At 59.7% G+C, this 26,579-nt stretch overlaps 3 protein-coding genes across 16 annotated transcripts; all 3 read left to right on the top strand.

The window, feature by feature from the left end:
• fhod1 (formin homology 2 domain containing 1) lies at window positions 1-11,339 on the top strand. 5 transcript variants are annotated; one of them, XM_061276428.1, is made up of 25 exons: window positions 1-229; window positions 1,940-2,046; window positions 2,512-2,576; window positions 3,282-3,349; window positions 3,442-3,547; window positions 3,619-3,713; window positions 3,796-3,907; window positions 3,973-4,211; window positions 4,326-4,657; window positions 4,798-4,974; window positions 5,051-5,095; window positions 5,200-5,220; window positions 5,473-5,526; window positions 5,941-6,098; window positions 6,167-6,432; window positions 6,515-7,183; window positions 7,637-7,792; window positions 8,143-8,325; window positions 8,978-9,097; window positions 9,193-9,354; window positions 9,454-9,644; window positions 9,718-9,910; window positions 9,983-10,121; window positions 10,285-10,461; window positions 10,882-11,339. In XM_061276428.1, the coding sequence occupies exons 1-25, from the start codon at window positions 65-67 to the stop codon at window positions 10,959-10,961; spliced, it is 4,080 nt and encodes a 1,359-aa protein (XP_061132412.1). In that variant the 5' UTR covers window positions 1-64; the 3' UTR covers window positions 10,962-11,339. The 5 variants fall into 5 exon arrangements, with proteins under 5 accessions (XP_061132412.1, XP_061132413.1, XP_061132414.1 ...); XM_061276429.1 differs by having other exon boundaries at window positions 4,846-4,974; XM_061276431.1 differs by lacking the exon at window positions 1-229 and having other exon boundaries at window positions 1,948-2,046; window positions 2,155-2,576.
• Window positions 11,340-11,583: 244 nt separating this feature from the next.
• On the top strand, window positions 11,584-18,901 carry slc9a5 (solute carrier family 9 member A5). Its single transcript, XM_061276450.1, has 16 exons — window positions 11,584-12,056; window positions 12,607-12,909; window positions 12,981-13,144; window positions 14,488-14,566; window positions 14,653-14,830; window positions 15,448-15,668; window positions 15,742-15,944; window positions 16,156-16,245; window positions 16,334-16,404; window positions 16,476-16,602; window positions 16,667-16,758; window positions 17,440-17,566; window positions 17,658-17,807; window positions 17,876-17,927; window positions 18,031-18,165; window positions 18,234-18,901. Exons 1-16 carry the CDS (start codon window positions 11,828-11,830, stop codon window positions 18,614-18,616), a joined length of 2,604 nt encoding a protein of 867 aa, XP_061132434.1. The 5' UTR covers window positions 11,584-11,827; the 3' UTR covers window positions 18,617-18,901.
• Window positions 18,902-19,535: 634 nt separating this feature from the next.
• On the top strand, window positions 19,536-26,506 carry plekhg4 (pleckstrin homology domain containing, family G (with RhoGef domain) member 4). Of its 10 annotated transcripts, XM_061276436.1 has the most exons (18): window positions 19,536-19,723; window positions 19,809-19,897; window positions 20,011-20,108; window positions 20,185-20,423; window positions 21,001-22,154; window positions 22,212-22,310; window positions 22,379-22,477; window positions 22,552-22,833; window positions 22,904-23,526; window positions 23,714-23,963; window positions 24,347-24,436; window positions 24,509-24,733; window positions 24,808-24,978; window positions 25,066-25,246; window positions 25,355-25,471; window positions 25,649-25,846; window positions 26,093-26,214; window positions 26,268-26,506. In XM_061276436.1, exons 5-18 carry the CDS (start codon window positions 21,231-21,233, stop codon window positions 26,481-26,483), a joined length of 3,597 nt encoding a protein of 1,198 aa, XP_061132420.1. In that variant the 5' UTR covers window positions 19,536-19,723; window positions 19,809-19,897; window positions 20,011-20,108; window positions 20,185-20,423; window positions 21,001-21,230; the 3' UTR covers window positions 26,484-26,506. The 10 variants fall into 10 exon arrangements, 9 of the variants coding, with proteins under 9 accessions (XP_061132420.1, XP_061132418.1, XP_061132423.1 ...); XM_061276434.1 differs by lacking the exon at window positions 20,185-20,423; XM_061276439.1 differs by lacking the exon at window positions 19,809-19,897.
• Window positions 26,507-26,579: the final 73 nt, after the last annotated feature.

The raw sequence follows: 26,579 nt of genomic DNA on the forward strand, positions 1-26,579 counted from the left end.
GCCGGTGTCGAGCGCCGCGGCGTCACTTTCGGATGTCGACGCTCCAACGGCGGCTTCGTCGAGCATGTCTGCGATCACTTGCCGAGTTCAGTTCCTACAGGACCAGGATCCTTTCATCTGTACCAACTTTCCGGAACCTCGGCGGCCTCCCTCGCTGGACGTGGACGAGAACGCGCCGCTCAGCCAACTCGTTCCGGTTGTACACAAGCTGCTGGACGCGCCCCTCAAGGTGAGTCAGTGAGGTAACGAACGAACGAACGAACGAACGAACGGGCGAGCGAGCAGGTAGCGACGTCAGCCTTCGCCCAAGTCCGCTGACAAATGGCGTCGTTTGGCGCGACCTCTTCGCAGCTGCCTGCCGCGGGTGCGTCAGGTCCAATTCCGACAAAAGGTCCAACGCTGAGCAATTCGGCTGAAATCCACTCGCCACCTCTTTTCGTGTCCAAAGAAAGAGCAAGTGGATCCTTTCAAGCTGTCCAAATCGCGTTACTCGTTAAACTTGCACTTTTTTCAATGGAGTCTCGTTTCTACTCTTGTCTTTTCATAAACGCGAGAACGAAATTCTGAAGACAAAAACTATTCACGTTCATTCAAAAGGGGAAAATAACTTTTTATGTCTAATGATTTGCGCTCTCTCGCACATAGAAGCATCTCTCGGTCTCTCTCGCTCTCTCTGTCTGTCGCTCTCTCTGTCTGTCGCTCTCTCTGTCTGTCGCTCTCTCTGTCTCTCTCTGTCTGTCTCTCTCTCAGTTTCTCTGTCTCTTTCTGTCTCTGTGAGAGTCACTCTTGCTCCCCCAAAAGAGGCTCTCCGTGTCCAAACGTCCACCATTGCAGAGTGGGCCGTCAAGGCCTTTGGCCGTTTTGTCGCGGCGCGGAGGAAAGCCGTGAGGCACCCGGCTGTCCGAATGGCCAGACGGAACGAGGGAACTCCTTCCGAGTGCCAAATGTAGTGCGCCACCCTTTTGGGGGTGTCGGGGACACGTTGGGTCAAGGCTTTGCTTTTTGGCTCCCTTCATTTGCTGCCCGTCATGCACGGCGGCGGTCTTCGCCAACCATGGCCGCTCCTTTCTCTTGCATTTTTCAATCGTTTAAAAACTTAAGAGGAGACCGGAACCTCCTTCCTCACTTCAAGTGTGTTTGTGTGTGTGCGTGTGCGCCTGCCAGCTTGTGTGTACGTATTGGCTTTGTGGACTGTATGTAGGAATGTTGTCTTTAGAGCATCCGGTCCATCCTGTGGCGTGGAGAAGGAAAGGGGCTGAAACTTGGAAAGAGCGTGCGCATGTGTCGATAAGAGCGTCCTTTCCTGTCACCGTGGCGAGGGGAAGCCGTCCTCGGCCGTCGTCGTGCGCGGTGTCGATAAGAGCGTCCTTTCCTGTCACCGTGGCGAGGGGAAGCCGTCCTCGGCCGTCGTCGTGCGGGCGAACGTCACCATGGCCACCGGGCCTTTTATTGCCAAAGGCTGATTGAGCTCCTCCAAGAATGCGGATGGACCGGTCGGGTCGCGCTTCACGTGTGTGCCGCTACGCTACGCTACGGGAGGGAAGGAGGGAAGGAGGATCCTGACAGCCAAACGTTGGCAAAGTTAGTGAGGAGGCGGGCAAAATTTGCTCCTCCAGGAACGCCGGCGTTTTCGCCTCGTTGGGTCCAGGTTCCACTTTTCTGGCCGGATGTCATCACGCTTGTGTGTTTTGGATGTACAAGTGCATATGTCTGTCTGTGTGTGTGCGTGTGTGCGCGCGCCCAAGCTCCAGCTAGCAAGTTTGCCAGCACAGGTGTGCTTCTTGAAATGACCTGCAAGTAGCGTTGTGTTGTGTTTGGATGTATTTGCTGCTTGCTATGCTGAGCATGCCACAACCTTTTTGTCTTTAATGTGCGTGCGTGTGTGTGTGTGTGTGTGTGTGTGCGTGTGTGCGCGCACATGTGTGTGTGTGTGTGTCAGCTGGAGGAGTGTGCGCTGCAGGTGTATCCTCAGGGGAACTACTTGGATTTGGACTCGTCCCTGGCGGAGCAACGCGATGAGCTGGAAAGCTTCTACCAGGACGTGGCGTAAGAAGCCGCGATCGGCCACCGCGATCGGCCGCCGCGTGCGCATTTGGGCTCGGCGTGAGCGGAAACGGGTGACGAAATGCGGCGGATCTTTGGTCTCTTCCATAGCCAGCCAGCCAGCCAGCCAGTCAGCCACCCACCCACGGCAGTCAGCCAGCCAGCCGCTGGCGAGCGGACGACGTTTGGTGGCAAACAAAAGCTTGCGCTTGACTTCCCTCGTGTCCATTTTTGCAAGCGCTGGCTCAGAAAACGTGGCGACGTTGTTCTTTGCCTTTCCTTCTTTCTTTACCCCCCGGCCCGGCCCGGCCCGGCCCAGCCCCCCTTTGCACATTCGCAACGTTCCAAGTTTCCACATTTCCATGCCCTCATCCCGGCCGGCGTCACGGCACATTTTTAGAACGTGAGCTGCCCTCGGATCAACACGCACATGCCATATGGTGCGCGCGTGTGTGTGTGTGTTTGCAGGAAGGGGAAGAAGCCCGTCTTGACTCTGCGCACACATTTGGCCGTGCGGGTCCACGCCATCCTGGGTAACGGTCGCCATTGTTCCGCTGGCCTGGGTGATGCAACATTGATGGAAGTTTGACCCGCAGCTTTCCGGCACCGCTTGCTTTGCGTGGGCTTTTTCCTTCTTTGCGGCAACGTCCCGAGTCGGTCGGTCGGTCGGCCCGCTGCCGTCGAACCGGAGCGCGAGCAGACGCCCGTCCTCTCCTGCACTTCTTTTCCACGGCTTCGACTGCACTCGACCACTGTTTTTCTGCCGACTTATTTCCCCTCCTTCTTTCTTCCCTTTTTGCCACTAACAGGAAATACCAGGCTAACTTTATCGGGACAACTTCCTGTCTCCGCACAACTAACGACACTGCAAGTGTGTGTGTGCGTGCGTGTGTGTCAGCCGTGTGAGGGAGAAGGGTACGTTGGTGCTCGACTTGAGCTTGGTGTGTGTTTGCTGTTGGACTTTTGGTGACTCCTTTTGGTGCGCGTCACTTGCTGGCGGAAACGTGGCCTTCTTGTAAACGGACGCCACGGCTGACTGGAAAATACTCCCTCCCTCCCTCCCTCCCTCCCTCCCTCGCCCCCTTCCTCCCAAATTGCTTCACGAGTCATTCTGAGTCAGCCATGCGTCCTACGTGACGGTGGAGCCGCAATTGAGGAAATTGCTAATGCTAATTGTGTTCATTTGATGGATGAGGCGGGCTGGATGTGGCTGCCCGTTGACTGGCGTTGTCTTGCAGAGAAGTTGTATAACAGTCACGGTCCGGAGCTGCGCCGCTCGCTCTTCTCGCTCAAGCAGCTCTTCCAGGTAAGGCTGCCGCCGCCGCCGCAACCGTGACCACGCGCGCGGCCTGACCTCACGCTCGCTCGCTCGCTCGCCCGCCCGCCCGCCCGACGCAGGACGACAAGGACCTGGTGCCGGAGTTCGTGGCGTCCGAGGGTTTGACGTGTTTGGTCAAAGTGGGAGCCGAGGCCGACCACAACTACCAGAACTACATCCTGAGAGGTTGCCGCCAGCGGGATGCGTGCGTGCGTTAGCGTGCAAGCTAACGTGCCAAGCCTTCTGTGTGCTTTCAGCGCTGAGTCAGATCATGTTGTTTGTGGATGGGATGAACGGCGTCATCCAGCACGGCGAGACGCTGGAGTGGCTGTACACCTTGACGGGAAGCCAGGTGGGTCACGTGATGGGCGGGCGCAACGCGGGAGGGCGGACGAGGCGGCTCGCGACCTTGCCCTCTGTGTGCCTTCCTTCAGTCCCGTCTGCTGGTCAAAACGTCTCTGAAGCTCCTCATCGTCTTTGTGGAGTACAACGAGGCCAACGGCCCGACGCTCATCCACGCCGTGGACGCCGTGGACGCGCGCAGAGGTACGCCGGATGGCCAGTGCAGCGCTCGCGGAAATGAAAGTGAAACTAGGGCGTGTGTGTGGCAGGCGTGAAGCCGTGGTCCTACGTGATGGACATCCTCCACGAGAAGACGAGCTGCGACTCTGAGCTCCTAGTGTTCGCCATGACCTTGGTCAACAAGACCCTGGCGGCGCTCCCCGACCAGGATTCCTTTTACGACGTCACCGACTGCCTGGAAAGTCTCAACATGGAGGACGTGGTCAACAGGAAACTCGGCGACGCCGCCACCGAGCCCGACCTCAGGGCGCAGTTTGCTATCTACGAGGTGGGTGGCCCCGTCTCGATCGCCCGGCCCGGCCCGGCCTGGCCCGCTTTGTTTGCTTTTGGCTAGAAGCGCTCGGTGACCATGTTTGCTGATGGCAATGAGCTCGGTGCGCAGACCGCCTTACGGAACGAGGACGGCGACGTCTGCGAGCTGTCCCCTCACCTGCGAAAGGAGCGCCGTAAGATGGCCGCCGGCGAGCAGGAAGGCCGCAGGGGTCGGCGCTGGTCCGATCAGAACGTGGCCGAGCCCACGGCGTCCTCGGCCGGCTCGTCGCTCGCCTCCGCGGGCAGCCCCCGCCTTTCCGCCGGCTCCGACCCGGGCAGCGCCGCCTCCAGCGCCGCCTCCAGCCCTTCGGGATCGCTGCGGGGCTCTCCGACTCCCTCGCACCTCTCTCCGCCCGCCTCGACCCCGCCCCCCCTCCGCCCTTGCGACGACGCAAAGATACCGTAAGTGACGTGCCCGCAAAACGTGCACGATTGTCTTTTTTTTTTTCCTCTTGGGTCTCGTAACCACGGGTGGACCCCCTCCCTTCTCGTCTTTCCCGTTGCGCACCACGTCGCATGGCTGTCTCGGTGCCGGCCGGCAGGAGTCGCTCTGTCCTCAGCCACCGCATGTCCTCTTTGGGTCCAAGCAGGAAATCCAGGATCTTCTCCAAGGCCGGCGCCGCCCGACCCCGGGACCTACCCGGCACCTTTGAGGACGCGCCCGGCGCCTCTGAGGGCACCCCTGAGGGTGCCTCTGAGAAGCCTTCCGCTTCCCGCAGGTTTGCATGTGCGCATGCGCAACCACAATCCAAGATGAGCTGCTAACACGGGCGTCGGTCGTACCCACGCACGCAGGTCGCCGCCGTCGGATCATCCGAGTGGCAGCAAGACACCTTTCAAGTGAGTATCGGAGGTCCACATCAAGCTCCATGCTCAAGGCAACGGAACAGTTGAACTCTCTCGTTTCCTGTCACGTTGTTTGAATACTTTTTGTCCTCACACAGCGAGGACGACGTTTTCCACTGGTGAGTCGTCGTCGCCGCCGTCACCGCCTCCTCTGGTCGCGTCGTTGACCTTTTACTTCTGCCTTGCGTGATCGTCTGGTGTGGCTCTTGTGTTATAAGTGTCGATGCGGTAACCTAAGCCAGGGGCGTTTTTTGTCGAGTCGGCACAAAGTTTATGACTCGGATGACGTCACCACGCTACGCATCATAATCCCACGCCAAGACTTTTGTGTGTGTGTGTGTGTGCGCGCGCGCGTGTGCGTATCTCTGCAGCCCAGACGAGCATGACATGAATGCGGACAACAAGCCCGTTCTGAGGAGGTTTGAGTAAGTCCAGCGGCCGCAGCCGTGCATGCTGAGAGGGAGCTGCTGTTGGGACCGCAACGTGTGTGTGTGTGTGTGTGTGTGGCGTGTGTGGTGGCATGAGTGTGCACATCTGCTGCGTGTCTGCGTTTGTCAGCTTAGCGGTGACGGCTGCGTTGAGGCGTGAAGCAACGGTCGAGTGATGTTTAATTGCCGCCCGCCGCTTTGTGGATAACAAAGTGATTTGAAATCAAGCAAAGGAGGTGTTTTCCGCTCAACCCCTCCCTCCCTCCCTCCCTCCCTCCCTCCCTCCCTCCCTCATTTGCTCTTGCCTTTCACCATAAAACAGTTTGCTTTTCCAGTTACAGGGTTACAGAGGCCGGTGGCCCGGTCGTGACCACGCGTCCTTCTTTAACCCTTGACTCCGCCCCCTCACAGAGGCAACTTCCTGCGCAGTTTGGCCGCCACCCAGTGGGAGAAGAAGAGGCGGAGTGAAACCCTGAGCCGCTCCGAGCTGCCCTCGGCCGACGAGGTCACGGCACCGGGAGCTGCGGCAAATGAGGACGAGGCCGGTCGTGCGACTCCTCCTGCTGACGGTACGTTTTGATGTCTATGCGGGCGGGCGGGCCAGAAATTGAGCGCGTGTCACGTGATGTGCGTTCAGGCGGAGTCCGGCGGCCAGTCGGCGCGCTGTCTGATGACAGGAAGTTCCTTCTGGACATGCTCTTCTCCAAGGCTTCGGCGCCGCCGCCCCCCGACGCAGAAGACCCGCCCGGAGGGGGCCGGGTGCTGGAGCGCCTGTCCAGCCTGCAAGCGTGCTCGCTGGAGTTGGCCCTTCCCAACGAGAGCGGCGCTTCCCGCAAGGCGGAGCTGCAAGGGCTGGAAGGCTCCGCCCAGGTGGCACGGGCCAGACTGGCGCAAGAGCAACAGGTCGGAGGGAGCAGCGTGTCCAGTCTGTCTTTGTAGCCGTAATGGCGCCCCCTGGTGGTAAATGCTCCGTGTTTGTCTTCAGAAGCGTTACGTGCGTCAGCAGAGCAGCGTGGATGCGGAGAGCCCCTCCCAGCGTCTGGAGAGCACCCAAATGACTCCGCTGGGTCCCGGCGCTCCCGGGAATGCGTGGGACCACCTTCGACCGAGCGGCGCCAGCCTCCGCATCAAGGACTTGGACTTTTCCGACCTCCTGGACGAGGAGGATGTTGACGTTCTGGACGTGGACACCGCCGACTCCGCCTCTTCCTCCCTTAAAGGTGCTGCGCCTCCTCCCCCGCCGCCCCTCCCTGGGGGGGTGGCTTCTCCTCCTCCCCCGCCGCCCCTCCCTGGGGGGCTGGCTCCTCCTCCCCCGCCGCCCCTCCCTGGGGGGCTGGCTCCTCCTCCTCCACCGCCCCTCCCTGGGGGGCTGGCTCCACCTCCTCCACCGCCCCTCCCTGGGGTGATGGCTCCTCCTCCGCCGCCGCCCCTCCCTGGGGCGCCGCCACCCCCATCGGAAGTGCCATCAGCTTTGGGGAAGAAGAAAAAGAAGACGCTGAAGTTGTTCTGGCGCGAACTGAAGCAGACGGAGGCGCCCGCCAAGTGTCGCTTTGGCCGGGGCACGGTGTGGGCGTCTCTGGACAAGGTTCAAGTGGACACCGGGCGGCTCGAGCACCTGTTTGAGTCCAAAGCCAAGGAGACGCCCATTGCCAAGGTATGGTCGCATTAAGTTCAAGCGTAACTTTCCTTCCTTCCTGCCTTCCTTCCTTCCTTCCTTCCTGCCTTCCTTCCTGCCTTCCTGCCTTCCTTCCTGCCTTCCTTCCTGCCTTCCTTCCTGCCTTCCTTCCTTCCTTCCTGCCTTCCTTCCTTCCTGCCTTCCTTCCTTCCTGCCTTCCTTCCTGCCTTCCTTCCTGCCTTCCTTCCTTCCTGCCTTCCTTCCTGCCTTCCTTCCTGCCTTCCTTCCTGCCTTCCTTCCTGCCTTCCTTCCTGCCTTCCGTTTGTGCAAAGCTGGATATTCATCCAAGGATTCAGGGCGCCGGGCCGTGCCATGCCGTGCGTCAGCATTCATTCCGACCGAGAGACGGCGCCGCCCGCGCCCGACGTGGAGCAAACGTCAGGGCCCTTTTTGTCCAAATCCATCCAATCTCCTTTTATCATCTGTGTGTAGAAAGTGGCAGAGACCAGGAAGTCTGAGATCCTGGTCCTGGACCCCAAGAGGAGCAACGCCATCAACATCGGCATGACGGTGCTGCCCGCCGTCCACGTCATCAAGGCCGCCATCCTCAACTTTGACGAGTTTGCCATCAGCAAGGAGGGCATCGAGGTGCGTGCCGTCTCCTCTGTCCCGTCCCATCCCAGACGCGAAACCAGACGCCGGTCGAGCAACTGAAGCAGACTGAATTGAAGCAAACGTGAAGCTCTGACTTGGAGGGCCTTGCGTCACATGCAAAGTGTGTCAAAACAAACCCGAGCCAAAGCCTCGACCTGTTTGGGCTTGAATCCGTCCTTACGTTTCAAACGGGTTCTGCACTGCACAGAGTAAAAAACCAAAAAATGGCAGCATCGGGCACCAATCAAAAGCGCGCCCCAATTTGACAGCAGCAGCTAAATGTGCTCGTCCAATGGTTTGGTCAACGTAGAGTGGTTGTTAGAGGGCTGTTTTGTGTGGAGCAGAAGATCCTGACCATGACGCCCACAGAAGAGGAGAAGCAGAAGATCCAGGAGGCCCAGCTGGCCAATCCGGACGTTCCGTTGGGGCCGGCTGAGCGCTTCCTCGCCGGCCTGGCCTCCGTCGGCTCCTTGACCCCCCGCCTGCAGCTCTGGTCCTTCAAGCTCAACTATGAAGCTCTGGAGAAGGTAAACGCACGCACACCTGGCAAAAGTTCTCAAGTGGAACACACAGCGAGCATTTGCAGCAAGGGCGGGGCTGAACGCCTCAGGTGACAAAGCACAAGTTGGCGAGCGGTGCCGGCGCGCGTCTGAACATGCGCTCGCGAACGAGGCTCAGGTCGCCGACGTGCTCCAAACGACTACAACTTTTTTTTGTCGTTGTGGTGGCCGCTCCAAATTAGAAATAGATTGGAAGAGCAAAAGGGCATTTTTGACTAATTAACGCCCAAAATGCTATCACGGAGAGCCAGGCGGGCTGAAAACGCTGTTGTTTAGTAGCTGCCAAGCGCCGCTAGGTGGCACTGTCGCTCCGTCCATAGAGGCGTGCGAGATCCTTCGAAAATTCCACTCTCCCTTCCGCTATATCTAGCTTAAGTCACTTGACGCTCCGCCACGGCTTTGTCGCGCGTTTCCAAAGGTGGCGCTTGTTTGCAAATCAGAACCGGGCATCAGTAAGCGTGCTCTTGGGCCAGCCAAGTGAAGTGCGCTCTGGTGCGCTCAGGTGCAACTGGAGTAGTGGAGTACGAGAGGCGAGCAAACACGGCTGGCTGCCCCCTTTGGCGTCTTCCTTTGCCAGAGCCGCCGGCTTGTAAAAGGAAGCGTTCCTTGTGTGCGGCAGGAGATTGCCGAGCCCCTCTTTGACCTCAAGTTGGCCATGGAGCAGCTGGCCACCAATCAGACCTTCAGGAGGATCCTGGCCACGCTGCTCGCCATCGGCAACTTCCTCAACAGTTCCCACGTGAGCGCTCGCTCGCTCGCCGGCCGGCCGGCCAGCCGGCATTGCCCGCGCCGCCTCCTGACCCGTGACTCCCTTTCCCGGCCCCCCACCTGCAGGCTGCGGGTTTTGAGCTGGCCTACCTGGAGAAGGTGACGGAGGTGAAGGACACGGTCCACAGGCAGTCTTTGCTCCATCACATTTGCAACCTGATCACGGAAAGCGAGCCGCAATCCACCGACGTCTACTCCGAGATCCCCGCTGTCACGCGCTCGGCCAAGGTGCCCCCCCCGCCTGACTCCTTTGCCTCCTTTCTCGTCTTTCTTGCCGACCTCGCGTTCTCCCGTCGCGTCCCGTGTTGTCGTATCGCACGGCCTCAGGTGGACTTTGAGCTCCTGGCGGAGAATCTGGTCCAGCTGGAGAGACGCTGCAAAGCGTCCTGGGAAAACCTGAAGTTGGTTTCCAAGCACGAGACCAAAAGCGCTTTGAAGAACAAGATGGCCGACTTCCTGAAGGACTGCACGCAGCGGATTGTCATCCTCAAGGTGGTCCACCGGAGAGTAATCAACAGGTGAGCCTGTCACGCTCTGCAAGTTAACGTTAGCCTCGCGTCCGACGGAGCTCATCGCTAACTGGTTTGCCAGGTTCCATTCCTTCTTGCTTTTCCTGGGTCAGCCGGCGGCGTGGGTGCGCGACACCAAGGTCACCTCTTTCTGCCGCACCATCAGTGAGTTTGCGCTGGAGTATCGCACCACACGAGAGAGGGCGCTAGCGCTCAAGCGCAAGCGAGACAAACACCGAGAGAGGACTAAAACCCGAGGGAAGATGATCACGGAGGTAGCCGCGTGCGCCAAAACGCGCCCGCGAGTTAGCAGCGTGCGCCTCTATCGTTGTCCCCGTCCGTCGCAGACGGAGAAGTTCTCGGGGGCGGTGCCTGCCGTCACCGCCGCGCTGGAGACTGAGCCCGAGCAGGAGGCGGAGCACCGCAACATGACTCAGATGCTGATCGAAGAGCGGCCGGTGCCGAGACGCTCGCGCACCGCCGACGGTGAGAAGCTGGCAAATGTCTGAGCGAGCGAGCGAGCGAGCGCAAAGCTACAAGCAAATGAAGCTGCTTGATGGCTCTGCCGCCATTCAGGGCTTCTGCCTAAATTCACGCCATTTTGCCTCAAGTGGCATCTGCTCCTGTGCCGTTTGAATTGAATTGGCAGGTTCGACGGGCCGCCCGAGCCTGCCCGGTCGGTCGTCGTATGCGTCGGCTCCGGAAAACGACGACGATGCCGCGGACGACATCATGGAGCGTCTGGTCAAGTCGGTCACCCACAACACCTCGGCCAGGACGTCCGTTCCTAAAACCCGAAAGCGGTCCCGACTCAACAGGAAGTCCAGTAAGTACAGAAAAAGCTGGCTCCGGAATTTCAAGACCATGACCCGGCAAATGTGCTTGACGGCGCCTGAGCTGTCAAGGGCTTTTGGGCTTCTGCTGTCAAGGTTATTGCGTGCGGCTCTTTTTGGGCTCTCTTCAGTGTTGTGGCCACAACGCAGCCGACTCTAATCGGAGCTTAGCCGATAGCGATCGTCACGCTCTCGTTTGAGCGGCTTTCTCGACTTGCCGTTCGTTTGGCCACAAACGCGGGACACGACGTGTCGCGTCGATGCGCAGGCAGATAAGGGAGCCGGCCGGCTTTGTTGTGGGATCGGGTACTGAAGTGTGCGTGCGGGGGGCCCAGCACCAGAGCCACTTGGGCTTTTGTTCAAGTATGGTGCACGTTAGCATGCCAAAACCTTGGACGTGTGTGTGCTCGCAGTGAGGAGGACTCTGAAGAGCGGTGTGAGCGCCGACATGATCCAGGCTTTGGGACTCGACGGGCGAGGCGAGGACGTGTGACGTCGGAGCGCGTTCCACGCCATTTGGTCATTTCACTCAAACTTTCTCGACTTGACGTCTTTTGACAAAGCACCAAGTTTGAAAATTACTTTTTACTCTGCTGTCCCCAGATATTAACCCCCCCCCCCCTTGGCCCCGCCCACTAAATCATCACTTAGCTGACGCTACACAGCCACGTGCGTGTGCGCTTCAGCATTGAGCACTTGTATGTTTTTTTTTTTTTGCACGCTTGCTCAGTTTGACTTGGGTTTTTTGCACTTTTTAAGGACTTTATTTATTTTAGCAAGTTTTTAATCCTTTTAACTTATCTGAAAGTTTGTTGTAAGTTGTTGTTTACTGGGAGAAAGATGCAAATAGAATAAATGGCTTTGGAATACGCATATGTGCAATGATGAATGCGCACTTCACGCGCGTAAAAAAGTGTTTGCCCGTTTCCACCGTGCGCGTTTTGGATTTCGTCACAACAAATGAGTGAATGTGTATCTTGTGGAACTGTTTGCATGGTAGGTGTGTCCACGTCTGCAAATGTGTTTGAGTGCGCGTGCATCTACGATAGTTTTCATTTCATTTCTTCATCAGGGGTGCTGGACGACTTTTGGAACCTCCGCGGGGGGGGGGGGGGGGGGATTGAACGCGTGAACGGGCAAAGAACCTGAGGATCAGGCCAGAAGGAGCGCTGGCGCGGCTCAACAAGGTCAAGAGTGACGATCAGGCATGCAGTCACCGAGGGCTCCTCGAAGGTGGTCACTTTGAGGTCGGGCGGAGTCACGTGACTCTGCGGCGGGCGGCCCCGCCCCCTCCGCTGCTCGCTCCCTGGTGTTTATAAGCGGTGCAGAGACGCCCGCCCGCCCGGACTCGGCGGCAACATGCCTGCACGCACTCGAGTCACCGCGTCGCTTCTGTCGCTGCTGTCGCTGCTGCCGGTGCTGGCGGCTGCCGGAGCCGCCGACGACATCCCCGGCTCGTCTCCCGCTGCCTTCGAGGAGGTTCAGAGCCACGGCGGCGGGTACCGGGTGGTCCAGTGGGAGTGGACCTACGTGCAGACCCCATACGTCATCGCCGTGTGGCTCCTGGTGGCCAGCGTGGCCAAGATCCGTGAGTAGGATGCGCGCACCACGCAGCCACAGTTGATCACGATCGGTAGGTAACATGGTCCTGCTCAAGTCAAGTTGGTTGGGGTGATTGTCGTCTTTCTTGCCACACCTCTCCTGAAAATGCTAAAATTCGCCCCATTGACGCGTGACGTCGCATCTGGGCTCCAACTCGACCCAAAAGAAAGAAAAATGAATGGCAGGGAGTGAGCAACTATCATCCGTGTCAGTCAAGACGTCACGCGCGCACTTCACGTGGGCACACACACACACACACACATCAACTTGGACAGTGTTGCGCGACTACAATGAAGATGTTGTCCAAAGAATAAGCCGATGTATTCCAAATATGCGACTGAGCCCATTTCCATATCGATGTGGCGGTTCTCTCTCCAAATATTCACCTCGCTCACTTTGTGCGCTCAAAACGAGTCTTCTACACCTTTAGCGATCAAATGACGATGAAAACGACTGCGAGGAACTCCGCGGGGCTAGCCGTCCGTCCCGCGCTGTGCCAAAATAGCACCGACAATGACGCCGTGCATGTGCGTTAGTGTTCCACCTGTCGCAGCGTTTCACCACGGTGGTTCCGGAGAGCTGTCTGCTGATCCTTCTGGGTCTGGCGCTGGGCGGCCTGGTCCTGCTGGCCAGCGAGAGGCAGCCGTACCAGCTGGAGCCCGCCCTCTTCTTCCTCTTCCTGCTGCCCACCATCGTGGGCGACGCCGGCTACTTCATGCCCGCCCGCCTCTTCTTCGACAACCTGGGCGCCATCCTCACCTACGCCGTGGCGGGAACGCTGTGGAACGCTTTCTGCACGGGATTCGGACTCCACGCCGCCAAGCTGATGGGACTCATCGGTCGGTCAGCCGTGACTCGCCCTCCCCCCCCACGCTCATCTCTTAATTCCGTGCACGTATTTTGTTCTCAGACGAGCGCGTGCAGGCGGGCATGATGGACTTCCTGCTGTTCGGTGCCTTGATCTCGGCCGTGGACCCGGTGGCCGTGTTGGCCGTCTTTGAGGAAGTTCACGTCAACGACACTCTCTTCATCATCGTCTTCGGAGAGTCGCTGCTCAACGACGCCGTCACTGTGGTGATGATACGCACACACAGACGCTCTCACGCTTGCGAGGTACTAAGTCGATTCCTGAAACCCCTTTTGGGCTGCTGGGACCGAGGGACGGACCTCTCTGGCCGCCTGAGAAGGCGGCCCTTTCTTGCCCCCTGAGAAGAGCTGTGAAAACGAGAAGGCTGTTTTCCACTCGCCTCCCCCCGGTCGTAGGCTATTGCCGAGGTGCTGACTGGGACATTCCCGTCTTGGGCGATTGTCACTTCATTGATGTAGCCTGGCCATGACCGCAGAAGCGCCGCCGAGGCCCTCCCGTCAACCCGAGACGCTCCCGGCCCGGCCGTTGCCATCGCTCGAGCGCCGGTTGGTCTGCTGCAAAGTCAGCGTGCGCCGGGTCCCCGAGCTCGGTGCCCCCGAGCTCTGTGCCCCCCCCCCGTGGCGGGGACTGATTCCGTAGCAACCGTGACCTTTTCGTCGGCGGTCTTAAATGCCGGTGACCATGGATGAGGGCCAGGAATGTAGGTGCGGCGATTCCGCCCGCCAAGTTCTGATGGACGCTTTGTTGGTCTCACCGTCCGTCCTGAGCCGACATACCGATTAGTTCCCGGCAAGCATAGCTGGACAGAATGTCGGCCGTAATTGCATTTCAACCGCTCCGGAGCCTCGCTGGAGTCGCTAACCCGACAGCGGCGGCGCTGCTCGCCGAGACGTTTGGGCAATTTCTCCCCGGCGAGACACGTTGGCCTTATCACGGAGGTGTCCGCTCGCATCTCTCAGAGGAGCCCGCCCGCTCGCTCGCTCTAATGTCCTTTCCGAGTCCGCTGAGAAGACGGACCTCCAGGCCGCTTGTCCGGCTGGAGATGGATCAGACCTCGTTGCCTGTGTGCGCCAATCCGGGAACACCGTCCTGGATTTCGGCGCCACTCGACACTTTATTGGCGCTGGGGGGGCGTTATAACGATTACACTTTTGAGCAGATTAGCCGCCCGTCACTAATCCTCATCAGAACTCCGAATATGAGCTAATCCCACCAACGAGTGGACCAGATTGACCCACCGCTGTGGCTTACGCCGAGAACCGACGCCACGCCACGCCTATCAATCTCCCTCGGCCACATTCGGAAAGCACTTTGCGATTTGCAAATGCGGGAACATCATTAGTACGAGCGATGTGTCGCTAGTCAAAAGCAAGGCGTTTGTGGCTCACGTGTTGCGTGTTTGGATCTCGTCCCAACGGTCATTTCTTACCACATTTATTTGCGCTGTGTGTTACTTTGTGTTTGTTCAGTATCTTATAAGGCCGAGTTCTGATCTACTTGTTGCTAGCGATTAGCTAGATGGGCGAGCTAACGGTCTCTTGCCTCTCAGGTGTTGTACAAAGTTTACATTTCCTTTGTGGAAGTCGGCGTGGAGAACGTGGAGACGGCCGATTACTTCAAAGGAATCGGTGAGGGGGGACGCCGTTAACGTGAACAATCGGCATCATCGAGCAGCGTCACCGAGCGCTCACCCATTGTGTCGCGTCATTGCTAGCCTCTTTCCTGGTGGTCAGCGTGGGCGGCACCTTGGTGGGTCTGGTCTTTGCCGTCCTCCTGAGCTTCCTCACACGCTTCACCAAAAGGGTTCGAATTATCGAGCCGCTCTTCGTCTTCCTGATGGTCTACCTGGCGTACCTCACCGCTGAACTCGTCTCGCTGTCCTCCATCTTGTCGTAAGTCATGGCCCTTACCTGCGGGTGCCCAAACTGGCTCATTTTCAACATGTGCTGCTGCTGCTGCTGCTGCTGCTGCTGCTGCTGCTGCTGCTGCTGCTGCTGCCAATGGTTAGAGTTGAAGTGCAAATGTTCCTTTTCAAAATGCTGCCGTTTGTTCATTTCTAATGACGCTGAAGAATGCTGGTGACTGCTAGCATCCACAAGCTGCACTTCATGACAGTTAGGGATGACTAACAAGTGACCGCAAGTGACTAGTGCAGAGTGCTAGTGGCTCGCTGCAGGGGCTAACTGCAGTCAATAAGACTTTGAGTTGCCCACTAATGACACTTCAAAACCACTGACGACGGACAGCAAGTGACACCCGCTGGTGACACCTGCTGGTGACAGCTAACGCCTGCTAAGAATGGCTCGTCACGACCGCTCTGACGCGCTAACGACGGCTGAAGTAGTTGCAGGAGCAAGCGTCGCGTCACCTCGCTCCACGTCGTCGGCTGACCGCTCTGACGCGCTAACAGCCGCTAACGACGGCTAAAGTAGAAGCAAGCGTCTCGTCACCTGGCTCCACGTGACGTTTGGGCGGCGCGCGCCCGGCGGCCGGCGTCTGTCTCGTCCAGAATGACGTTCTGCGGCATCGGCGCCAACAAGTACGTGGAGGCAAACATCTCGCAGAAGTCTCGGACCACGGTCAAGTACACCATGAAAACCCTGGCCAGCATCGCCGAGACCCTCATCTTCATCTTCCTCGGCATCTCCGCCGTGGACAAGTCCAAGTGGGCCTGGGACACGGGCCTGGTGGCCTGCACCCTCGTCTTCATCTTTATCTTCAGAGCTGCCGGTCAGCCTCCTCCCCGGCCGAGCCCCGAGTCCCTGTCGGAGAAGGAAGGGTGACTTCCTGCCTTCCTGCTCAGGTGTGGTGGCTCAGACCTGGGTCCTGAACCGCTTCCGTCTGGTGCCCTTGGAGAAGATGGACCAAGTGGTGATGTCGTACGGTGGACTGCGGGGGGCGGTGGCTTTCGCTCTAGTGGTCCTGCTGGACGAGAAACGTGTCAAAGCCAAAGACTACTTTGTGGCCACCACCATCGTGGTCGTCTTCTTCACCGTCATGTTCCAGGTACCGCGCTACACGGCGCTCGCCTAGCCACGCCGAAAGCGAGCGGGCGAAAGTCAACGCGGCATGCAGGCAACAAAATTGTTGGGATCGGCACGGAAACGTACGACGAGTCCGACGCGTCTCTCTCGGCTTTGTTAGCTGGACAGCGAGCAGGCGGTTCGCTTGCGCCGCACACTCGCAAGCACCCTGCTCCCCACCATGTGTGTCGTAGGGCTTGACCATCAAGCCACTGGTCAAGTGGCTGAAAGTTCCTCGCTCCACCAGCAGGAAGCCCACCATCAACGAGGAGATACACGAGAGGGTCAGCGTGGCGCATGCTTGCGTGCATGCATGCCTTTATTGAGTTTGGGCAATGGTGCAAAACAATGCCGTCTGCCTGTCGCGCTCAGGCGTTCGATCACATCCTGACGGCGGTTGAGGACATCGCGGGACTTCAGGGCTACCACCACTGGCGCGATAAGTGAGGAGGAAGAAGGCGGCGCGAGGTGTCGGCGCAATGACGTCATCGCGCCGCCACCGTGTCGTGGGCAGGTGGGAGCAGTTCGACAAGAATCACCTGAGCAAGCTTCTGCTGAGGAAGTCGGTGTACAGGAAGAGCGAGCTGTGGGAGGCGTACCAGAAGATCAACATCCGAGACGCCATCAGCCTCATCGACCAGGTGAGCGGGAGCTTCGGCGCGGGCGCGCGCCAGACCTCGGCCTGACTTTGGTGCATGCGCGCAGGGCGGAAACGTTCTGACCTCGGCCAGACTCTCGCTGCCCTCCATGACCAGCGGGGCTTCCTTCCCGGACGCCGCCAACGTCACCAACTACCTGTGAGCCACGCCGCCTTACCGTGTTTGCGAGCGAGCGGGCGAGTGCGTGCGTGAGGGCGAGCGAGTGAGGGCGAGCGAGTGAGGGCGTGCCCGTCTCAATGCGAGTGCGTGAGGGCCTGCCCGTCTCAATGCGAGGGCGTGCCCGTCTCAATGCCAGTGCGTGAGGGCCTGCCCGTCTCAATGCGAGAGCGTGCCCGTCTCAATGCCAGTGCGTGAGGGCGGGCCCGTCTCAATGCAAGTACGCGAGGGCGTGCCCGTCTCAATGCGAGTGCGCGAGGGCGTGCCCGTCTCAATGCAAGTGCGTGAGGGCGAGCCCGTCTCGATGGCCGCCTGTCTCAATGCGAATGCGTGATGGGGTACCCGTCTCAATGCGAGTGGCTGCGCGCGAGAGCGTAAGCGTGTTTCTGCGTGCTTGCACAAGAGCTGGACAACGATGGCAAAGGAAAAGTCCTTTCAACGTTTGACAGGACAAAGAGAAAATAAATGAGTCGGAAACTGTCTTGACACGCCACCCAATATCGGCGATGGAAAACAACACGAGACTCGTCTCTTAGAGGCGCGACGGCGCGTGTGGCGGGAGGGAGGGAGGGAGGGAGGGAGGGAAGGAGGGATTTGCGATTGGGAAAATTGCAAAATCAGCCTGCCCACCAAATCTGTGACGGCTCGCGTCCATTTTTCCAGGCGTGAGAACGGCAGTGGCGTGTGTCTGGACCTTCAGGTCATCCATAACATTCCTGGTGGTAAAGTGGAGGAGGACATGGAGACTCATCATTTCCTGGCAGAAAACCTCTACAAACCCAGGAGACGGGTAAGGCCACGCCCGCCCGCCCGACACCTGACGCAAGGCGCCTGACACCTGCCTGCCTGCCTGCCTGCCTGCCTGCCTGCCTGCCGTCCAGTACCAGTCGCACTACAGCCGTCACTTCATATCGGCGGGCGCCAAGGAGCGGCAAGACCGCGAGGTTTTCCAGAGGAACATGAAGAGCCGCATGGAGACCGTCAAGTCGGGGCGACCCAAGCGGCACAAGAAGGAGCGAAACGCCAAGAAGGTCAGGCTCGGCCCGGGGCGAGCGCCGTCGACGGCTCGATCAATGAATGACGCCGGCTGATCCCGCAGCGCCGAGGTTCCCAGGACAAAGCCGGAAGGAGCGGCGGGCAGCGGGACAAAGGTGAGGCCCAAAAAGGACACGGGCTCAAACTCCTTTGAGCTGGGAGGCGGAGTCGGCCGGAGCGCTGTCAGGTCACACAAGCGCGCGCGTGTGTGTGTCTCAGACCCCGTGGGGGTTCCTCTGGGCTCCGACGAGGATGAGGATCAAGGCGAGCGTTCCGACCCTGAGAAGGAGGAAGACGTCGGTATCACTTTCATCGCCGTGAAAGCGGAAACTCCCAAACGACGTCCTCACTCAGGTACACGCGCGCAGATCCGGCTGCCAACGGACGCCATGTACTACGTACGTACGTACGTGTGTCCTCAGTGGCGGCCGACGCTCATCTCCCATGGAAAGGCGTGGGCGTGCTGTGGCCGCCGCCCTGCGTGTCCCTGGAGCCCACCAAGGTGATCCCGGTGGACCTCCAGCAGGCGTGGAACCAAAGCATCTCGTCGCTGGAGAGCGTCTCGTTGCCGAGACACGAGGGCGGACGGGCCCCCCGCCCCATCTCTTACACGCCGCCGGGCGGCCCTGTCTTGCCGCCCCCGGAGGAGGACGAGGAAGAGGACGAGACCAGGCCGCTCGTGCCGTCTCTAAAAGCGGCGCTAAAGCCGCCGCCGCCCCCCCGCGTGTACCTGAGGAGCTTGGTGACGGCCCCCCCGCCCCCCGGCAGCGAGGACCCCTGTGGCCGAGGCCCCACCCAGCTCTAAGCGTGCTGACGCTTCAGCTTCCAGGAGACAATTGTTGTCAATCACTGTAGACCTGCAAGATAAAAAAAAAGCAGCGACGCTCCCCAGCGACGGGCCACCGTTCCCTGGAGATGTCGTGAGGAGAGGCGGCAAAGCGCTTCCTTCATTTGGCCAAACAACAACAAAGCTAGCTCGGCAACTCTGCGTGCACTTTTTTTTTTTGCACTGGCACATGCAATGATCTCCTCCAATGTATTTTCTTTTGGGAACAGAACTAAACAGTAAAACGATGCGTATGACACAAAACGTTTTATTTTTCAGATTTGTTGGACAGCGATGCTTTGGTGTTCTACTCTGGTTCGGGCTCAAATTCAATTCCATCTATGCGACTAAGGGCCATTGCAGGCGGCGCAGCCAAAGCTAATTTAGCAAGAGAGGAAAAGTGGCAGATGCGCCAACCGGACCAAACTAAACGATACAAAACAAACATGTTGCCACTATCTGCCAGGGTCCAAAGGCGCCCTCTACCGATCAAAGGCTGGCACGAGGACGAAACGGCAGCAAATCCTTCTTAACATTCTGGGTTCTGTTTCACAAAGCGGGATTAGCCGGATCAGCTCAAGTCCAACCCGCGTCGATTCGCTTGCCCTTTTAAAAAGGACAAGCAAATGATTTTCCTTCAAGGTGGAAGACGGATGCAAGACGACGTCTGTCAGTCAGTCAGTGTGTCCAAAAGTGAGCCTTTCTTGATCCAGAGCAATGACCCGAGACCGGATCGAGCTCAGCAATGCGGATAAGCAACATAGTTGGGGGAACACGCCGACCGGCCGGCTGGCCGGCCGGCTCCGTGCTTGTGAAAACGGGCTCACTGGGTAGTCCGAATTTTGTGAAAGTCTCATCCGCTTGCCCAACAATGTGACGTATTGCAAGTGTGCGCGCGTTCGAGTGGGTGTGCCCGTCCGTCCGCCTGTCAGTCTGCCTGCCTGCCTGTCAGTCTGCCTGCGTGCGTGCGTGCGTGTGAGCGTGAGAGAAAAGGGGCCAAGCGCAGCGTGCGTGAGCTTTTGCCAAGCGGCTTGTGTGCGTGTGTGTGTCGGCAGGACCATCTCGCGTTGTTGGCCCTGTTAAAGGGTAAGTGTATTGCGCCAACGATCGTCGTCGTCTCTGTCACGCACGCACGCACGCACGCACGGGCTGAGCCATGCACGCTGCGCAGGTGAACTTCTTGGGCATGTTGCGGCTTGCCTTTTTGCCCTTTCCAAACTTCCCGACTTTGACTTGTGACTTGAAGACCGACCACACAATGTAGTGGGCATGTTACCGAAACCGTCGTCAGCACACGCGCGCGCGTGGGGCGGGCTTGTGCAAGTGACTGCTTGTCCATGTTTTTGTGTGCGCGTGTGTTACCTCGCCGGCAGAGCGTAAACCTGTAAAGAAAACAGGGACCGACTTGAACGGGTGTCCTCCAAACAACGCTCAACATGCTTCTCCACATTCCTCTTGTCTGTGTTGGACTGTGAGTAGCTTCCGTCGACGTCCTTGTTGTTTTTGTCTGTGTGCGCATGTGACTTTGCTTGTGTTTGTCGCTCAAGGTGTGCGCGTGTGTGTGTCTACGCGTATCTGGCTGCTTTCTCACACTCAACATGCTCCTCCGTGCTTTTCTTCGGGAACATTGCGTCCACAATGGAAGACTTGTTGCAGTCACGAAAGCTTTTGCGCGGTGGACGTGAAAGTTCGCGGCCACGTGCCCGTCTCACATTTCCCGCACAGGCCCAGCTCTCGAAAGGAGCTCTTGAAAGTTGACGCTTCAAAGGAACAGAAGACTTGGACGGTAGGTAGGAGCAGAAGAGAACCCGCCACGACCACGGGCGTCAAGTCTCCGAAGGGAGACGGAACAGGTTTTTCCGAGCGGCGCAAAGGACGCTGCGGACCGACTATTGACGCAAACCGGCAAAACCTGAGGGACGGCCCGATGGCTTGGTTTGCGCGTCGTCACAGTGGCAAAGTCGCGGGCGGGCGGGCGGGCGGGCGGGCGAGACCGTGACGGCGGCAAGTCGCTCCGCATGAGTCGTAGCGGCCGGCGGAGCGGATGAGTCACTGGCTCACGTGCAGCTGTCGCTCTCCGTGCTAACTTTAGCCGTTGGCGCCGCTAGATGGATGGATTGGCGCGGCTGCGCGGATCGCCCGCTCTCAAGTGTGTCGCATCGACAATCGCCCTGCTATATATTTTTTGCCAGATCCCATTCCACAGCGACGCGCAAACCCAGCCCTTTTATGCCGTTCTTCACGGAGGGAGGACTGTGCGCGCCCGCCCAGCGGTTTCTGCTAGCATCTTTGTTCAAGCTCGGCTCTCGTTCCATCCGCCAAAGTGCGGCTGACGTTTGTCCTCATCTCTGTCTTGTCGGCAGTGCGATCGAGCCGGGGCGGGCCGAGCTGAGCCGAGCTGAGCTGAGCTGAGCTGAGCTGAGCTGAGCCGAGCTGAGCCGAGCTGAGCCGGTCTCTCCTCCCGCGTGAGAAGCTCCGGGAAAGTTTGGCTTGAGGACAGAACCCCCCCCCCCCTTCGCTAGCGGATGCTGCGGTCCGGCTCAAAGCGGAGCCATCGGGGGCTGGCCACCTGGGGGAGTCTGAAGGCGGTTACATGGACATGGCGCTGCCCAGGTTCTCCCCGCAGAGGGGATCCTTGACCTGGTCCGTCGGCACACGGAACCGAGCGGGATGCGGCACGGAAGCACGGGACGCCGCCAGGCCAAATGAGGAAAGAAGGAGCGAAGAAGTTGAGGGGCAGCGAAGAGACCAGAACCAAAAAGAGGGCAAAGTGTCCCGGGAACGAGGTGACGAGAACCTTAAAGCAGCCCGGGAAGGGCGGAACGAGGAAGTAAGCGACGGCGCGCGGGGAGACCGAGGACCACGTGACCACAAAGGAGGAGGACGTGATGAGGGAGAAGCGGGCGCCGAAGGAGGAGGGGCCTTCAAAGCTGAGCCTGCAATCCAAATGGAAGATGAAGACGGAGGCCACAAACAGCCCAGCAAAGGACAGCGGCCCCCAACGCTGACACACACGCCCACTGGAGCCTGCTGGGAACAAAACACGCAGCCACTGGCCACGCCAGACGCCTGTTCTGAAAAGCTCCTGAAACAAGTCGACTCTCAGGACTCACTTTCAGAACCGGGGCACCCGGAGGAAGGCCCAGGCGGTCCCGCTGACGGCCAAGGCGGTCCCGCTGACGGCCAAGGCGGACCTGCTGACATCCAAGACGGACCCGCTGACATCCAAGACGGACCTGCTGACGGCCAAGGCGGACGTACTGTCGGCCAAGGCGGTCCTGCTGAGGATTCTCCCTTTGAAGACTCTTTTTGGACGCAAGACTGTCGTTGCAAAGAGGGTGCCGCGCACGACGCTGGCGGTAAAAAGCTGGCGGAAGGTGCCCACGGCGAGAGGCGTCCCAAAGGCTTTGAGCGCCCAGAGGACCCTCCTTGCCAAAGCAAGCACCAGGACGCCGAGCTGAGCCTGCCGATGGACGCGGATTCAGACTCGCGTCTGCGTGCGGACCCGGCGGCGCAGGTGAAGACGCACGCGTGGCTTGACAGGTTGCCGGGAGACTGATTTGTGCGTATGCAGGTGCCGACCTCGCCCCGGGGCCTTTCTCAGCACGTGGATGTCCGGCAGCTCCCGTGCCACTTGGGCTTCGGTCACGACAGCTGGTCGGCCTTCCGCTCCGTGAGTAGCAGGCGGGAGCGCCGAACTGGCGCCGGCCGCCCAACCTCACGCCGATTCGTGTCTGCCAGAGAGTGGAGCAGCTGAGCGCCCTGTGTGAGGATGTGGTCAAGCTGCTGCAGAAGAACATTGACGTGATGGAAGACACGCGCCTGCCTGACACGCAGCAGGTTTCCAGAGAAACAAACATGTCACGCACACGCAAAGGGACAGACATACAACATATGCGTTAACCCTAACCCAGGATGCCGAGCGGCAGCTGGCCATCTACCGGGAGTTGATGCGCGGGGTCCTCGGAGACGGCCCATTGGCGCGCCTGCAGCGGGAGGGCGGAGCCTGGTTGTCGCTGCTGCGACAGGAGCAGCGAGGGGAGCGGCGCCGCGCAGCGGCCGTGGCCGCCGTTGCCCGCCTGTACGAGCGGACGGACGAGCTGCTCCACCGCCTGGTGGCCTTGAACAACCACAGAACGCGACAGCTCCAGCAGCTCCTGCGGGATTTGTGCTGCGCCGCTCGCGCCTTTGGACAGGTGGCCGGCCGGCCGGCCCACTTGAGCGCTCTCGCCTCTGCAACTCTTACGCTTGTGTTTTTTCTGGCAGGTGAGCTCGTGGATGGACGGGGAGCGCCAGGTGCGTCTCACCTGTCCAGACTGGACCGAGCAGTCGCCGGAGGCGCTCTGCCGGAAGCAGTGGGACGTGCGCGGCGCGCAGCAGCTGAGCTTTGCCAGCGCCCGGTGTCACGAGGCATGCGCCACGTTCGACGAGAAGACTGCGCCGTTGAGGCGGCAGCGGCGAAGCTATCGTTCAAGCCCCTCCTTCACGGACACGCCGCGCGGCGACGCGGGACCTAGCCCCGCGGCTGACGGCCCCTCCTCGGTCGGGCCCGGGCGCACGCCCCTCCTCCGCCGGCTGTTTGGCGGCAACCCCGGCGGGGCCCGCCGATGGTCGGTCGGCTCCGCCCCCTCCTCCTTCCCACGTCTGCTCGGTAAAGCTCAGAGCTTCGACTGCCCCGCCTTTGCCGCCGCGGTCCGCTCTGGCCCCCCGGCGGCGGCGCGCCCCAACAGCACCCCGGCGCGCCGGGGAAACACAGGCGTGTTCATCCGAGGTTTGGAGGTCAACAGCACCGAGGCGGTGGACTGCACCCTCCGCCCCGCCTGGGCGGGGCGCGGCTCCGGGGTGCCAGGGACCGAGAGTCCGGCCACGGAAGTCCGGGGAGACAGAAGGTGGGTTGTTGCCACGGTAACTCAAGGAAATGTTTTTTAATTTCAGGTGAAGGTCTGCCGCTCCGGTAAGGCGAGTCAAACCCATTTGGTGTCGTTATCTCCGATGTCGGTCAGCGCAGAAATGGATGAAATTGGCGGCGGTAAGAGCTGGCCCACAAACTGAAAGCGTGCGGGTCTGTCCGCCCAGGAGGTTGCGTCACATCCTGGAGGAAATGGTGACCACGGAGCGCCAGTACGTGCGCTCGCTGCGTTACGTCATCCGTCACTACTTTCCCGAGATGGAGCGCGCCGACCTCCCGCAGGAGCTGCGCGGCAAACGCTCGGTGCTCTTCGGCAACCTGGAGAAGATTCTGGACTTCCACACTCGCTTCTTCCTGAAAGAACTGGAGGCCTGCAGGAAACATCCGCTGCGAGCGGCGCACTGCTTCATGAGACACGTAGGACACACTCGCACACACGTGCGCGCATGCACGCACTCGCCGCGCATCTAGCTAATGTTCAGGTCGACCAGACGGCAGACGCTTGTCGTCTCGGTAACATTTGAGTCGAGGTCAGGGGCCCGTCGCTCGGCTAACGCGCTCCAGGACGACGTCGCCAGGCTGTTGTCGTGGTAGCACAGACACACACACACCATACACACACACGCGCGCGCACACACACAAGGACGAGTGGAACCGATGTCAGTTGTTCCCACGGTAACGTACCAAGCCGCTGTCACTGGTAACTCAAACGCGCGCGTCTGTTGGCGATTGCACGGCACGGTACGTGCGCCCGTGTGACATCATCCTCTGCATTCTAACGCCCGTGCGTGTGTCTGTAGCAGGAGCAGTTGAGTCTGTACGCCCTGTACAGTAAAAACAAGCCCAAGTCGGACGCTCTGCTGGCCAGTCACGGCCTCGCCTTCTTCAAGGTAAAGCCATGCCTCCCCCGTCGTACGACCTTTCACCTCACCTCGCTCACTCCACACGTTGCGTGTGCGCAGAGGAAGCAGCGCGAGCTGGGCGACAAGATGGACTTGTGCTCGTACCTGCTGAAGCCGGTTCAGCGCATGAGCAAGTACGCGCTGCTGCTGGATGACCTCATCGAGGAAGCGGGCCCGGGCCCAGAGGAGGAGCTGAGCGCGCTGCGGGCGGCCGCCGCCGGCGTCAAGTTCCAGCTGCGCCACGGCAACGACCTCCTCGCCATGGACGCCATCCGACATTGCGACGTGCGTTCATCCGCCTGGCCTCGGTGGCCGCTGCTAACGGGCCTGAAAAAGCCCTAAGCCTATCCCCGCCGCAGGTGGACCTGAAGGAGCAGGGGCGGCTGCTGCGCCAGGACCGCTTCACCGTCTGGAGCGGAAGGAAGAAGTGCGACAGACGGGTCTTCCTCTTTGACCAGCTCCTCCTCCTCAGCAAAGCCAAGAAGGTGGACAGCGGCCTGGACGTCTTTGACTACAAGCGCTCCTTCAAGGTGGGCAAAGACGGCTGGTGGGCGGGACCTCAGCGAGAACGTCGCCATAGTCAGACTCCTTGCGTCTCCCTTCCCGTCGCGCGACAGACTTCGGACTTGGGCCTGACCGAGTCGAGGGGAGACGACGGCCTCTGCTTTGAGATTTGGTTCCGAAGGAGGACGTCCAAGACACAGACCCTGACCCTGCGGGCCCCCTGCGCCCAAGTTAAAGACGCCTGGACGCGTGAGCTGGCCGCTATCCTCTGGGCGCAGGCCGCCATGAACAAAGGTGGGTGTGGCTGTGGCTGTGGCTGTGGCTGTGGCTGTGGCTGTGGCTGTGGCTGTGGCGCAATCTCCAGTGTGAGTCAGCTGTCCGTTCGGCCGGCCGTGTGCGCAGAGGCGCGTCTGAAGGAGATGCTGTCCATGGGGGTGGGCAACAAGCCTTATTTGGACATCCGGCCCAGCGCCGCCGCCATCAGCGACCGAGCCGTTCACCACGTCAGCGGGGTGCGAGGTACGCCGTCCGTTGCTCCCTTTCTGCAAAAGGTTTTGGGCAACGCACGCTCCCATGACGGCTCTTTGTGGTCTTTTTTGGAACTGCGCCAATCAAAAGTTGCGGAGGTTCAAAAGTTACCGTTTGTAGCCCGAGAGCGCATTCATTCAGCCGTCCATCTGCTTTTTGTCCGCGCAGGTGTCAGGACACGAGCGTCCATCGCCGTCTCGGCCTCCGACGCCAGCGCCCCCTTCCGGCGAGCGGTGCCGACCTCCGAGCCCACGTGTAGCGGCCTGCTGGGCTCCCTCGATCTGCACGTGTGGGGCGACGTGGCGCCGCCCTGCGTCGACGAAGACGAGCGGGAGCGCCACACCGCCGCCAGCCAGCTTTCCGTCGGTACGTTGCACAAACACACTGGCGGAGGGAGGGCTCATTTTGCTTCCTTTGATTTTGGAGTGGAGTTCCCTCGACGGAAATTCGGCGTGTTGCAGAATGATAGCGAACTTGTTTTTCCGCTGCGGAAGAAATACACTCCTGCGCGATTTAGGTATACAAAAATCAGCTTGTAGTTTGGATATTTAAAAGTGGGAGCGATGATTTCTCGCGGCACGCCCGACAAAGTCCCTCACTTTCTCCCGGCAGCCACTGAAAGTTCGGGCTCGTCGTCCCGTTGCCCGTCGGGGTCCGCCGGCTCCGACTCCGGCTGCGACTCCTTCCGCCCGCGGGACCCGAGCTCCGCCTCCTCAGGCTCCTCCCGCAAAGCCGTGAGTGGCACACGTGCACGCAGTCCCCCTTTGACTGACATCGTAAACGGCAGCTCCTTTTCAGGGGGCGGCGGCCATCGTCGGTCCGGTCACCGACGTGTGAGCGCTTCGGACGACTTGTGCCGTCGCCGTGGCTGGCCACCGCAATGACCGATGTTGGGAAAGCTGCGACTCGATGCAACTCGCCGCCGTTCCGTGCTCACTCTTGTGTCGTCTTCTGTTCATGGCATCTGCTGGCACTTTTTCACTCCCCACAGGAGTCTAAATAAATTCAAAACATCGTAAGTCACAATGCCGTGGTTCTTATCAGGTATGTGTGTCAAATACAGGTCTAGAAAGAAAAAGAAAAAGAAAAAAACTGGAGG

The sequence above is a fragment of the Syngnathus typhle genome, linkage group LG4 (assembly GCF_033458585.1).
Source record: "Syngnathus typhle isolate RoL2023-S1 ecotype Sweden linkage group LG4, RoL_Styp_1.0, whole genome shotgun sequence".
NCBI classification, from domain to species: domain Eukaryota; kingdom Metazoa; phylum Chordata; class Actinopteri; order Syngnathiformes; family Syngnathidae; genus Syngnathus; species Syngnathus typhle.

Bases quoted from the DNA above. Each gene is read 5' to 3' on its own strand.
- slc9a5 (XM_061276450.1), top strand. From the start codon at position 11,828: ATGCCTGCACGCACTCGAGTCACCGCGTCGCTTCTGTCGCTGCTGTCG. The intron at 16,405-16,475 runs GTGAGGAGGAAG...TGTCGTGGGCAG, and splicing joins TACCACCACTGGCGCGATAA to GTGGGAGCAGTTCGACAAGA. The intron at 18,166-18,233 runs GTACACGCGCGC...GTGTGTCCTCAG, and splicing joins CAAACGACGTCCTCACTCAG to TGGCGGCCGACGCTCATCTC.
- fhod1 (XM_061276428.1), top strand. From the start codon at position 65: ATGTCTGCGATCACTTGCCGAGTTCAGTTCCTACAGGACCAGGATCCT. The intron at 4,212-4,325 runs GTGGGTGGCCCC...CTCGGTGCGCAG, and splicing joins CGCAGTTTGCTATCTACGAG to ACCGCCTTACGGAACGAGGA. The intron at 6,099-6,166 runs GTACGTTTTGAT...ATGTGCGTTCAG, and splicing joins TGCGACTCCTCCTGCTGACG to GCGGAGTCCGGCGGCCAGTC.
- plekhg4 (XM_061276436.1), top strand. From the start codon at position 21,231: ATGGACATGGCGCTGCCCAGGTTCTCCCCGCAGAGGGGATCCTTGACC. The intron at 22,311-22,378 runs GTGAGTAGCAGG...CGTGTCTGCCAG, and splicing joins GCTGGTCGGCCTTCCGCTCC to AGAGTGGAGCAGCTGAGCGC. The intron at 26,215-26,267 runs GTGAGTGGCACA...CGTAAACGGCAG, and splicing joins CAGGCTCCTCCCGCAAAGCC to CTCCTTTTCAGGGGGCGGCG.